A 12,613-nucleotide genomic window follows, 5' to 3' on the forward strand; every position below is an offset into this window, starting at 1 on the left:
GTAGACGACGACCAAGAGCGTGGGAAGAGTAGAAGACAACGAAGTTCGGACTGTGTTCTCGGTGCCGCTCGCAGCTGTTCTTCCCTATTTGTAAATATATTGAACCATTGAAATATATTGAAAAATAGTGAACCATTTCGCACCTCATTTTTGCTTCCAATGCGTCACAGCATTTACAGATTGCATGCAGACCATTTTTGGGAATGTGCTTAGTTTATTCAGTGTCTGTGTAGTAGTATAGACAAAGTCTCTGCCTGACAGGCAAGGACAAGCTCGTCCTTGTCATACCTCAGCACCATGAGAGGTTGCTCAACTACACTCACACTCACGGCCACTTGCACTCACTTACACTCATGTCCACTCGCATTCACAAGCACTCATTCACGTCCTCTCACACACTCGCACTAATGTTCACTCACATTCACAACCCGTCACCCAAACTCATGACCACTCACTCAACCGCACAAGCTTCCCTTGTGTGGTTGAAGAGCTAGGCCAAGTAGATCAGGCTCATTGCATGGGTCTGGCCCAATAAAAAAAATTATGGCCCGAGCAGAGCTCTACAGTGCACACGGCCGGCCATAGAAAAAAAAAACGAAGCGTCCACTGCAGTACTCGAGATCCCACCTTACGCTAGTTATTGCTGAGAAGTTGACAGTCGTGGTTTCAGCAGCAAGCATTGGAACTCTGTGTACAGAGCTCGAGCCGTGTAGGAGGCATGTCAACAGACATCTGCCTTTCTAGCTGTGGTAATGCGAAATTCGATAAAAGGATCGGACACAACTCGTATCGGTTCACTGCACCTGCGAATCTGCGCCCATGCCAACGGTGAACTAGTAAGGTGAACAACAACGAAATATTTCCATTCTCGCGCCAGCGTAATCCTCTGCGTCATTTGTAAATAGACAGCGGTATGGTGCCTTATGCTACCTCGAGCGCCTTCGGCAGTGAATATCTAATTCCCTCAGCTATCAACAGAAAAAAAATAAGCACATGCAACAAACTTCACTGTCACGCGGCATTTGCCTCCAATCATGACCACTCATGCTCACAGACGCGAGTGAGGTGATAAGAGGGCACTCACGAGTGAGTGTGCCGACCCACAGTCCTTGTAAATCGTCCAAAGGTAGGCATCCTATGCACCCGAACATGGGATTTCAGCTTTCCACTGGCAGGATAAAGAACTGGATCACCTCATACCACATTTTTGCTTGCAGTGCATCAGAGCTTTTGCACATTGTAATTCATCCAGACCACTTTTTTTTGGAATGTACTAAGCTTATTCAGTCTCCGTGTAGCAAAGACTTATTTGTAATTCAACTGCTCTATAAGAGTTGGTTTAAAAGGCTTACAGAACTGTGGTGGTGGACCAAAACTTTCAGACTTCAACTAACCTGCTGATACATGAACCAACAAGGTGTGAACCTTCCACATCTTCACAAAATTTTGTTCTGCAGCTCATCAAACTGCCATACACAACTGAATCGCAGGAAATGTATTTGCCTAGCAGCGTTTCAAAATCAGTAAGTTAGGTGGCTCCATTGCTCTTTTGCAGCATAATGTATAGCTCTGTATTTCAGCCATGCGGTAAAGTACGAAAAGATGCACAAAGCCACTCAGAATAGCAGTTGTAAAATAGTTTATTGACTTGCTTAGATGTATCTGCAGAATCCTTCCGGCACTTGGTAGGTGGCCGGGATCCTGCTCAAATCTGAATGCCTTTTGGTCCGCGGGTGCAAGCACCACTCTTATCACACTTGCCTCAATTGCTCCTCTGCCAGTCAAGGGGAATGTAACTGCAGGTGCACTGAATCAAAGTTTATTCCTGCTAAAAGTGTCTTGCAAGTGACTGCACAAATTGCAGAGGAGAACGGCCAGACTGTGATAAGAGCATCCCTATCCGCCAACTGGGATACGCGCTCTCTAGCAGGCAGGTTCTGCCGAGAGAAAAATCTGTGTGATCTGGCTGAACCAGTCATTTTTCTGCAAAAGATGTTGGTTGCCAAGGTGACCATTCAACAAAGGATACGTGTCTTGGCATGTCCATACAATCTGGGGCCGGGTAGACAGGAACCTGGGAATCTGTAGCTGGTTGGACCTGCATGCAAGAAACTTGTAAAAGTATGTGCTGACAAGACGTTCATGTCGACCTCCGTTACAGTAAAGGGGAAACGCACATCTTGCTGCTCGTCAGACAGTTCAGACTTTCAAACACGCTGGATGTTGTCCCCCTCACCTTGGCGAAAGCCGATCGTTGGTGCTGGGAAAGCACTTATGCTGGCTTCTGATGCATCAGAGAAGGATCGCTGACTCTTGGCGCTGCTCATAACTTCCTTGTCAAACTTTCAGGTGCGCTCTGGAAAGGAAATTGGCGCATGATATTGTTCGAAAATACGCCCCGAATGTCATTCATGCAGAAGTTACACATGTTACTCACTGAAACTTGGAAGTGTTTGCATGGGACACAGTGTGAGTGATGTCATTGGCAGCCATTGGTCCTCATTACACTTGCAAAGTAGGATTCCGAGCCCTGCCACGAAGATGCTATGTCGGCCTGTGGTGCAGCAGAAGGGGGAACACACATCTTGCAGCTCGTCTGACAGTTCAGAGTTTCAAACACGCTGGATGTTGTCGCCCTCACCTTGGCGAAAGCCGATCGTTGGTGCTGGGAAAGCACTTATGCTGGCTTCTGATGCATCAGAGAAGGATCGCTGACTCTTGGCGCTGCTCATAACTTCCTTCTCAAACTTTCAGGTGCGCTCTGGAAGGGAAATTGGCGCATGATATTGTTCGAAAATACGCCCCGAATGTCATTCATGCAGAAGTTACACATGTTACTCACTGAAACTTGGAAGTGTTTGCATGGGACACAGTGTGAGTGATGTCATTGGCAGCCATTGGTCCTCATTACACTTGCAAAGTAGGATTCCGAGCCCTGCCACGAAGATGCTATGTCGGCCTGTGGTGCAGCAGAAGGGGGAACACACATCTTGCAGCTCGTCTGACAGTTCAGAGTTTCAAACACGCTGGATGTTGTCGCCCTCACCTTGGCGAAAGCCGATCGTTGGTGCTGGGAAAGCACTTATGCTGGCTTCTGATGCATCAGAGAAGGATCGCTGACTCTTGGCGCTGCTCATAACTTCCTTCTCAAACTTTCAGGTGCGCTCTGGAAGGGAAATTGGAGCATGATATTGTTCGAAAATACGCCCCGAATGTCATTCATGCAGAAGTTACACATGTTACTCACTGAAACTTGGAAGTGTTTGCATGGGACACAGTGTGAGTGATGTCATTGGCAGCCATTGGTCCTCATTACACTTGCAAAGTAGGATTCCGAGCCCTGCCACGAAGATGCTATGTCGGCCTGTGGTGCAGCAGAAGGGGGAACACACATCTTGCAGCTCGTCTGACAGTTCAGAGTTTCAAACACGCTGGATGTTGTCGCCCTCACCTTGGCGAAAGCCGATCGTTGGTGCTGGGAAAGCACTTATGCTGGCTTCTGATGCATCAGAGAAGGATCGCTGACTCTTGGCGCTGCTCATAACTTCCTTCTCAAACTTTCAGGTGCGCTCTGGAAGGGAAATTGGAGCATGATATTGTTCGAAAATACGCCCCGAATGTCATTCATGCAGAAGTTACACATGTTACTCACTGAAACTTGGAAGTGTTTGCATGGGACACAGTGTGAGTGATGTCATTGGCAGCCATTGGTCCTCATTACACTTGCAAAGTAGGATTCCGAGCCCTGCCACGAAGATGCTATGTCGGCCTGTGGTGCAGCAGAAGGGGGAACACACATCTTGCAGCTCGTCTGACAGTTCAGAGTTTCAAACACGCTGGATGTTGTCACCCTCACCTTGGCGAAAGCCGATCGTTGGTGCTGGGAAAGCACTTATGCTGGCTTCTGATGCATCAGAGAAGGATCGCTGACTCTTGGCGCTGCTCATAACTTCCTTCTCAAACTTTCAGGTGCGCTCTGGAAGGGAAATTGGAGCATGATATTGTTCGAAAATACGCCCCGAATGTCATTCATGCAGAAGTTACACATGTTACTCACTGAAACTTGGAAGTGTTTGCATGGGACACAGTGTGAGTGATGTCATTGGCAGCCATTGGTCCTCATTACACTTGCAAAGTAGGATTCCGAGCCCTGCCACGAAGATGCTATGTCGGCCTCTGGTGCAGCAGAAGGGGGAACACACATCTTGGTCAGTTCAGACTTTCAAACACGCTGGATGTTGTCGCCCTCACCTTGTTTGGTCTAGCCTCACTGGGGACCCAGGCTGAAGCGGGACCTCCTTGCTTCCACAAGGTCCTGAAGAGAAGGCCTTGTGAAGGCCGAGGTCATTGGTGCTGGGAAAGTACTTGTGTTGGCCTCTGATGCATCAGAGAGAGATTGCCAAAGCTCGCTGCTGCTGATAACTTCTTTTACAAGCTTTCTGACATACTCTGGAAATGAAATCTTCACATTACTTCATTCCAAAAGGCTCCCCTCAAGTCACTCATTTGGGATGAAGCATAATACTTACTGTAAGTGGTAGCTGTTTTGATGGGGCACACTGTGTGATGGCCTTTTCGCGCCTTGGTAGTCTTCATCATCCAGCGTGAATTGCCTTCCTTTGTCTTCGCCTGGGACCGGTCTGCATTTTCATTGAAGTGGAGGATGGCAAGCTGCGTCCTGTAAGTTGAGGATATCGCATCGGATGGCAATGCTGCCTAATGATCTGGAGTACGTGGATGTGGTTACGTGCTGACTCTTGGAATAAACCAACTGCCTCTAGACAGAGGACAGAACTACAATATAATATTACCTTGCGAGCATCCCTGCTGGAGAAAATGCCATAGACTTTGGCGCGAAGTCAATCAAGATGCTGTGGAATGCCTCCAGAGCAAACGTTTGGCCATGGGGGGACATCTGTGTGATATCCTTGAGGAGACGCTTGTCCTCAGTGATGTGCTTGAATTGCTCGTATGCCTGGGACTCTTGAGGAAAAGGTATGCTTTAAAACAAGTTCTTTAGACAAGGGCAAAAACAACTCACTAGGGTCCATCCAAACTCTTGTCTCCTCTGGCATGTCGCTGTGGAGACACCTTGGGTACAGTCCACCATGTCCAGAGTGCTGGTTGATGACGTGATTTTTCATACTCCGCCAGACGTCGACGACCAGCTCTGCATTGCCCCCTCCAGCGCGGGCTGCCCAGTACATGTGGTTGGTAGTTGACTGAATCCAGAGGTCCAGCTCCTTGCATCCAGCCCGCTTGCTTGCCGCAGCTAGCTTTTTCTTGACACCTTAATTTTAAAAAGGCATATCAGGGAAGCCTGCAGCACATTCTGTGCAAGCAAGCATCTTTTCAATCATGCTCTCAACTTTCTTACCTTTTGAGATGTGCCAAATGTCAAAGTAGTGCTTGATCTTGGGTTCACGGGTCTGCATGTGCTTTCGTATGGCAGGGTGACGGTCAGTTGTGAGAGACCGGATCTTGATACCTGTGTTATGCATTGTCGGTGGGATAACGATAAATTGTCTACCATATAAACCTTTGTGGCATGCCATACATTTCTCCTTGAAGAATTCCAGCTGCTTGATTAGGCCTTCCTTCTCCATGTTCACGCTGGCCATTGCCTGCTCCGACTGCATGAAGACGGGTTTCAAACATTACATTCCTGTATTTCCACTCTACATACCAACGGCTTACATAAATATTTATCACTGAATTACTGCAACAACTTTCCACAGACGTGTCTACTGACCTCCCCCAGCTGGACCTGGACCGAGTGAAGAATTCTGTTGATCTGCTCAACATGCGTGGTGTATGTCAGGAACTTGGCAGAAAACCCAGGGGAGTCAAATCGTCCATCACCGGTGACATCAACCTCTTGGTTGTTCAACTGGTCCATGAGTTCAGCTTGTTCTTGTAGCCAGATCTGTTCAAATGTTATTCCATTTCTTGACTAGCCCAGTGTAAAATTACAACTTAGTTTGATTGTGCACTACTGCAGCGGTAGTTACTACAAAACAACAAAAAAGTGATGTCAGGAGAAGTGTGTTCGTTTAATCTGAACTTCATTTCTGCCTTCTGGCTAACGAGAATTGAACTTTTTTGAAAACATCTGGTCAAGCTGGGGTAAATATATCAGTATGGTTTGTTGGTCACCTTTTCTATCGCAGGAAAAAGGAGGGCATCCTGATAGTTGTAGAAGGTCCGGTCACTTGGGACCTGCACATTCATGTGGCGCAGCATCCTCAGTGTGGAAGCTACATTTGCTCCTGAAAAGAGGAGGTGGCTGGACAGCAGAAGGTTTCCTGCTGCCCTTCCATTGATGACAGGCTGGCTGTTCCACGTCCGGACATGCTCCAGAGGACAGATGCTGATGACATTGATGAGGCTGCCTTTGGTGGTAATGGTGGTTTCACAAGGCCTCGAGCACTCTGGGCATGTCTGGAACAGCTCCCTCAGACAGCTCTCAAAGACCAAGAACTGCCGTTCTTCTTCTGGGGGGGCCGGTGTACTCTCTGCGGATGACTCACTGGAATCAGAATAGTGCCAACTGTTAGGCCCAAAACCCATGCAGCTGTGAAGAGCCCACCTTTCGGTATCGTCATGGTAGGTTGGAGAGTAGCTGGAGTCAGAGTCTAGCCTGTCACCCTGTGGAGATGTGCAGTCAAGTGGATCACTGCTGCATGTGGCCGGGACGAAGGGTGGAAGCAGCAAGGGCTCCTCTGTGACACGGCCAGGAGAAGTCGCAGCTGGCGTCACTGTAGGGAAACAAATATTCATCCACACAGAATGGACGAAATGCAATAAGGACTTACAGACAGCTTCAGATCTAGTGCTGTGTTCGACAGAACCATTGTCCTGGTACGGACCACTGCTGGCTGCAGCTGTTGAAAGCCTTGCCTCAGAGGGATCTGGTTGAAGATCCTTGCTCTGAAAGATGGTTGTACAAAGGCCGATCAGTCACTTCGGTTTACAAAGCTGGAGGTGGTGCAACATAGCATTTCAGGATTGCTCTACATTCCATGCCTTCACTATAAATACACCGATTTGGGAACTTGATTAGTTTCTATCGGGTGCACGGCATCGTGAATCACAGCATTTACAACCAAACGCCATGTCTGCGCGAAATTTGAGCGCGAACAATGCACCGTTTTAGCCGGCGGAAGCATTGTACGGCGCGCGTAAAATTGCCGAACAAGCTGTATATCAAAGTTTCTAAGCTTATTTAGCCGACCCCACACTTACGAACGCGAAGCACGGAACACTGTTACTTCTTTCGCTTCTGCAAATGATGACCATTCGCGTCATGATACAGCCACGTAACTTTTAGAACAAACTATATCTTCAGCCTGACGCATGTTCGAGTCGGCGATCCTACAGAACGACACTGTCGAGCCATGCTAAGAAAATTAATTCATAGAAATACTTACCAGTACTCTTTGGCGCTTCGGGGCTTGTTGCTCGGTTCCATCGACGACGGGAAGTCGAAGCGTGGGCATAGCGTTCCAACGCAGGCGAGAGTGACTCACGTCGGGCCGATGGAAAGCGCTTATCTCGAAGTGTTCAGAGCAGAAGCGGACACACTTTGGTAGCGTCTCGGTGTTATCGAGCCCCGCGCAACGTAGCCATGCACTACGTCGCGGTTCGTCCTTCGGCAAGGCGAACAAACGTAGGCCCTTGTGCCAATTTTTCTTAGTCCGATGAGGGCACAACCTCACCGCACAAACGTCCGGCATCGCGAAAATATCACTCGCGAACCGAACAACACTCGCAACAAAACGCGATGGCGTCCCACAGATCACACGAAAAAGTGTAGATCCAAGGATGTCGCAGGATAGCAAAAGTAGGAAGTGGGGCACACAGGACCTTCTGGGAGTAAGGACCGCGTGCACCAACAACCGACAAGTAAAAGAAGCGAGGCGAGCGCTTCCTCGGAGCAGGCCGAAGCCACCGCGGTAGGGCGCATCACTCCTATGGCAGCAGACGAGGAGAAAACATAGTCCGGCTGCTTCGGGCTTGTTTTTTTTTTAGTGATACGCTCTATGAACCACAACTATGTCGCGGATTTATCAAATTATTGTATCCTGCGTGTCCAGAAAGAGTAATAGAAATTAGTTCGATTATTTTCGCGGTTTTCATTTCACTTCAGTCAAGTCATTGGCGAAAGCAAATAGTCCGCGCGTAATTTTATTTCTGTTGGCTTATTTTGCGGCTATATTATCTACGAATGCAACTACTTATTCACGGAAACTTAAAAAACAAAATAAAGCCAAAGCAAAGCCTCCACAGAGCTGACTGAAAGGCACTCGACGCGTTTGTAGACTCCGCCCATCGTATGAGGCCGAATTAAAAAAAAAAAGGCGGGAGCCGGACGTTAATTAGATTTAATTGAGGAAATCGGCCACACAGGGCAATAAGTCGCAGCTCCTAAGAATGCTGGGAACGTGTACATCAAGTTCCCGCGGCAAAAAGACATGTTCAGAATCCTCTTCAGTGCACCTTTAACTGTTGTCACAGCCAGTAGAGGCGGGCATCGCCGGTCTTGAGTTTTTTTAGGAGCTCTTGAACTGCGGTTCTAGCTGCTTTTTTTTATTTATGTGCTGCCCTCAAGAGTGCACTCTCTCATTTAGCTGTACAGAAAAGAGGTTCATACCTCGAAAAAGACGGCACTCTAAAGTGGCAACTCAGAGGAAATCATGCTTTGCATAATACTAGGTGATCACTCTAGGCTTGACCTGTTTAACATTCTGTTGACACGCTTGCAGCACGACGGGTCTTTCCATTCGGGAAGTTAAGAGGCAGTAGCGTTAATTCAAGAAGAAAACAAGACCGATTACACTAGTCCCAGAACTTCTTATTGCTACTCTAGGAACAGAGCTGGAAACAGCAATGTGCAGTGTGTACTGTATGTGTTAAGCATACAGATGACTCATTAAGACGCTCCAAATTAGGTTTTATACATTTATTCCTACTTCCTCTAATGCTGTTCTCATAGGCAAACCACAATTCGTTTCGTAAAAGTCGCGAGCTTGCTGCTGAGGTACGCTATTGTTAGTTGGAAACTTGTCTGTCTGGCTTGACCGCCAACTAGCTCCTTTTACCGAAAGGTCTATACGTCACGCGTCACATGCAGCACCATTCGTGCGTAAACAGAATGAATTGGCTCCGCTCTAGTAGCGTGAAAGGTCAAGCTTCACCGTTTGCAGGATCACTGCCAGACTGCAAGCCCAGTCCGATCAATAGGCAACCGTCGACTGGGAATGAGCCGACAATTTGCTCGTGAATAGCGATGTAGGCGTCACCTCAGAGACAAACCAGCAGAGCTCATTTGCGACATGTGCAATCCATCCTCGTGTTATTCAGCTTACACAAAACCAGAGTTGCAGAAGCGGTCCGCGACCCACGGCAGTTGGCGCAGACACCCGATAGGTGTTAGTATTCTAGTCACGGCGCACAGCCAGTGATTCTGCTTTGATCCCCGCAGGGTAAAAGGCAATGAACGGACTGCTTCATCAGACCCAGCTTGAAGCGGGCCTGAATAGACAGCTAACATGAGTAAATACTGGTTGACAAAAGTTTGCTTGTCATTATCGGGGCCAGGGCTAAGAACGCAGATTCGCTGCATCGAAGGACGTATCGCTTGCTGTCTGAATGCCATTATACGCCTAACGGCCGCGAAGCTTCGGGGAGAAGTTTGCTGCCGGAAAATGCATCTAAGATTCCGACATTTAACTCGGGTAAATTTATGCTTCAGTAACCGATCATAGTGGGTCGCAGAGTATATATAGGAAATTATATCATGTGGAGCTTGAATAGCCGCAATGGTCTAGGGCTAGGCGTTGCCTTATATTTCAGCTCGCATGCCTTGTGCGTATCGTCACGATTCTTCAGTTAATTGGTGGGAAATATATCGTGTTTTACTTTTGACTCTTGAAAGAGATCGCAGCAAAACAAACACAAAGCAACGGGTTTGATGGAGCACTGATTTTATAATCAAATACACCTGTTGTGAGGAGGGAGAGAGGCACGCTTAGCATGCTCAAAATACTAAAAGTACAGGAATCGTTCTTTAACCAGCTTCCTTTGTTGGCTTCGTCAATGGCGCTGTCTCACCGCAGTAAAACGAAGAACCTTTTGCGCATAACTGGTCTCTTGTTATTTCGTAAACTTGTCTGCAGGGATCCGATGTGTTTAACCCGGGAGATCTCACCTTCTGCTTCAACGCAGTTTTTCAAGACATTTGGTAACGTCGTTACCAGCGTCATTTATATATTCTGCTCAACACATCTTTTTTCACTCGGAACTATCCTCAGTACAGACTTCAATAAAAAGTATCGATCAGTATGGGTGCAGTTGCCGCACCATTTTCTTGGCGAAATGCAAATAACGTGTATTGCAAAGCGCTGCTTACAAAAGCTTTGACTTGGTTAGGACTAGATTTTCAGAGGAAAACTTTAATTAGACAAGTTAGCTCATAATACGTTTCTTTTCTACTTTTGTTTTTTAACTGGCCGAACAAAGAAATTAAGCCTATCAAAATATGCATTAATGTTTTTTAATATTTCTTGAATCATCCTTTATTCCATGTGAACCTAGGTTCGCGTCACTGGGCTCCTTTATTCTTCCTCTTTCTGCGCTAAGGTCGACTCTGGTGGCATCCAGCCCCAGCTTGCGAGTGGCAGCTGAATACGTCACAACTTCACGGTTTCAATGAAAAGACATCCATTCATTAAGAAATTTGAGCTCCACAACATGAATGAACAGCCTCACAGTGCCCTATATTATTTGTTCAACAACAAAAAAGCTCTGATCAAAACCTACTTTAACCTCCTTTTAATTAAGCCCGTGAAGCTCACCGCGAATACGCGCAACAAGCGCCGGTAGCTTTTCTATCCTCTGAGGCTAGATACTTTTAGCATAGCGCATACCGTTTCCGCTTACCGCGAGCCTGCATAGCGCATGCGCAGATGGCCCTGAGAGCGCCAGATGGCGCCACGTTCCCGTCAACAGCGCGCGAGCTCGCCGCGTCGGGGCCAATCAGCGGTGCTAAAATTAGAAAGTGAGAGCATAGTGTGATCCGAGATCCCCTACCGTGAACCGCTTCCGCGGGGCACCACTACGTACGCGCTGAGTGGCGGCGACACGGCAGGCGCGCCGGCACCCTACAGCTGACGGGCACGTGGCGCCATCTGGCGCCCTCATGGCTACAGTGTTCTCATGGCGTTCTTCGCACGCGCAGTGGTGCCTCGCAGAATCGGTTCACGGTAGTGGATCTCGGATCACTCATTCCTATATCTCTCCACAGTATCTATTAACGAAATGGTCCGAACCTTTACCACAGTCCCGTAGGGATACCGCGCGGAGTGTCGTCTGTTAGGACTTTGCCGAACTCCTTAAGCCACCACAATGTCCATACATTGGTCGTCAAAGTTAATCAGAATGGCAGAATATATCGATAAGAGCAGCTGGTGCGGCTGTGCACGTGCGTGTGCAGTTATGAAAGAGAAAAAGCTGCCAGATCGTTAACTTTCAGTAGTGGAACAACTATTGACAAAGGCACATTAGGAATCGAGGCTGCTAATGGCAGATATAGGGAACAAGTGGATACTCTGTCTGACATATTCGCTGTTCTCAATCAAGCGGGAACTCCTAGCGCGAGGCGACGGTTTCCACAGGTGTCTTGCGAGGGCGTGAGACAAAGAGAGAGAAAATCTTTATTGAGAGTGCGTTTCATTGAACGTCGTTGACTTGAGTGAGATATTCAGTCTTCGCCGGACTCCAGCAGCCCCCAGCTCGACGAACCAGTTCGTGCACTCCAGTGAGCATGGAGTCAGTCGACCTGTCATGGCTCGGGAGTGAAAGAAGCCGTGGTCTCACGCTTGCAACTTCCACTCCAGTGTGAACACCTTGTGACATGAGAAAATACCGACGCTCTCCGTATTTGTTCAGCCGTAAGAGTTCCATACCAGCATGGCTAAGATGCATGGCTGGCTTGCAGTGACAACTGTTACTAAAGGTTGCCTTGTTGTTAGCTGGTAACCGAAAGCTCGTTACTGAAAGGTTATTGCTCGTACACTAACCTTGAAGGTCGTGGTTTGAGCAATAGGAACATTAAATGGTTCTAACTGGTGCGTAAAAAAATGGCTGAGGCTTAGCTAAGGTTAAGCCTAGTCAGATGCGAAGCATATTGATGGCTAGGCTTGGCTCGTTCATCCCGCTCTTCATCGGTCTCTGTGGCACGCTGAAGCTTTCGCTTCTCGTTCAAATCAGCCCTGCTTCTAGGCGGCATCCCAACACCGGGCCGCCTCGTAAGTGCCCGGAGAGCGAGGCAAGCTCAGCTTTATACCGCTGCTGTAGCGTCACGTGGTCAGCTGCAGCGCCTCTGATGTGGATCCTCCACCGCCGCGGCCGACCGCGCGAGCCGGCAGCCCATCTCTCCTCTGCTGTGACGTCATGTTGTCACGTGGTTAGCCGCCGCGATTCTGATGTGGAGCCTCCACCGCCGCGGCCGACCGCGCGAGCCGGCAGCCCATCTCTCCTCTGCTGTGACGTCATGTTGTCACGTGGTGTCACGTGGTCACGCTAAAGGTCAATGGTAGCTCCACCGCCGCGC

At 48.3% G+C, this 12,613-nt stretch overlaps 1 protein-coding gene and 1 long non-coding RNA gene across 4 annotated transcripts; both read right to left on the reverse strand.

The window, feature by feature from the left end:
• Positions 1-1,622: 1,622 nt before the first annotated feature.
• On the reverse strand, positions 1,623-2,350 carry LOC149326623 (uncharacterized). 2 transcript variants are annotated; one of them, XR_016286020.1, is made up of 2 exons: positions 2,237-2,350; positions 1,623-2,098 (listed from the first exon to the last, which is right to left on the reverse strand). It is a non-coding gene; the product is annotated as an uncharacterized LOC149326623 (long non-coding RNA). The 2 variants fall into 2 exon arrangements; XR_016286021.1 differs by having other exon boundaries at positions 2,178-2,350.
• Positions 2,351-4,059: 1,709 nt separating this feature from the next.
• On the reverse strand, positions 4,060-8,332 carry LOC149326624 (uncharacterized). 2 transcript variants are annotated; one of them, XM_089563524.1, is made up of 12 exons: positions 7,431-8,331; positions 6,816-6,930; positions 6,590-6,758; positions 6,157-6,529; positions 5,753-5,926; positions 5,558-5,633; positions 5,378-5,488; positions 5,042-5,290; positions 4,812-4,983; positions 4,530-4,678; positions 4,252-4,449; positions 4,060-4,176 (listed from the first exon to the last, which is right to left on the reverse strand). In XM_089563524.1, the coding sequence occupies exons 1-11, from the start codon at positions 7,734-7,736 to the stop codon at positions 4,268-4,270; spliced, it is 2,076 nt and encodes a 691-aa protein (XP_089419650.1). In that variant the 5' UTR covers positions 7,737-8,331; the 3' UTR covers positions 4,060-4,176; positions 4,252-4,267. The 2 variants fall into 2 exon arrangements, with proteins under 2 accessions (XP_089419650.1, XP_089419649.1); XM_089563523.1 differs by having other exon boundaries at positions 5,378-5,633; positions 7,431-8,332.
• Between the last annotated feature and the right edge of the window lie 4,281 nt (positions 8,333-12,613).

This window comes from Amblyomma mixtum, chromosome 10, assembly GCF_055824585.1.
Source record: "Amblyomma mixtum isolate Tamu chromosome 10, ASM5582458v1, whole genome shotgun sequence".
NCBI lineage: Eukaryota > Metazoa > Arthropoda > Arachnida > Ixodida > Ixodidae > Amblyomma > Amblyomma mixtum.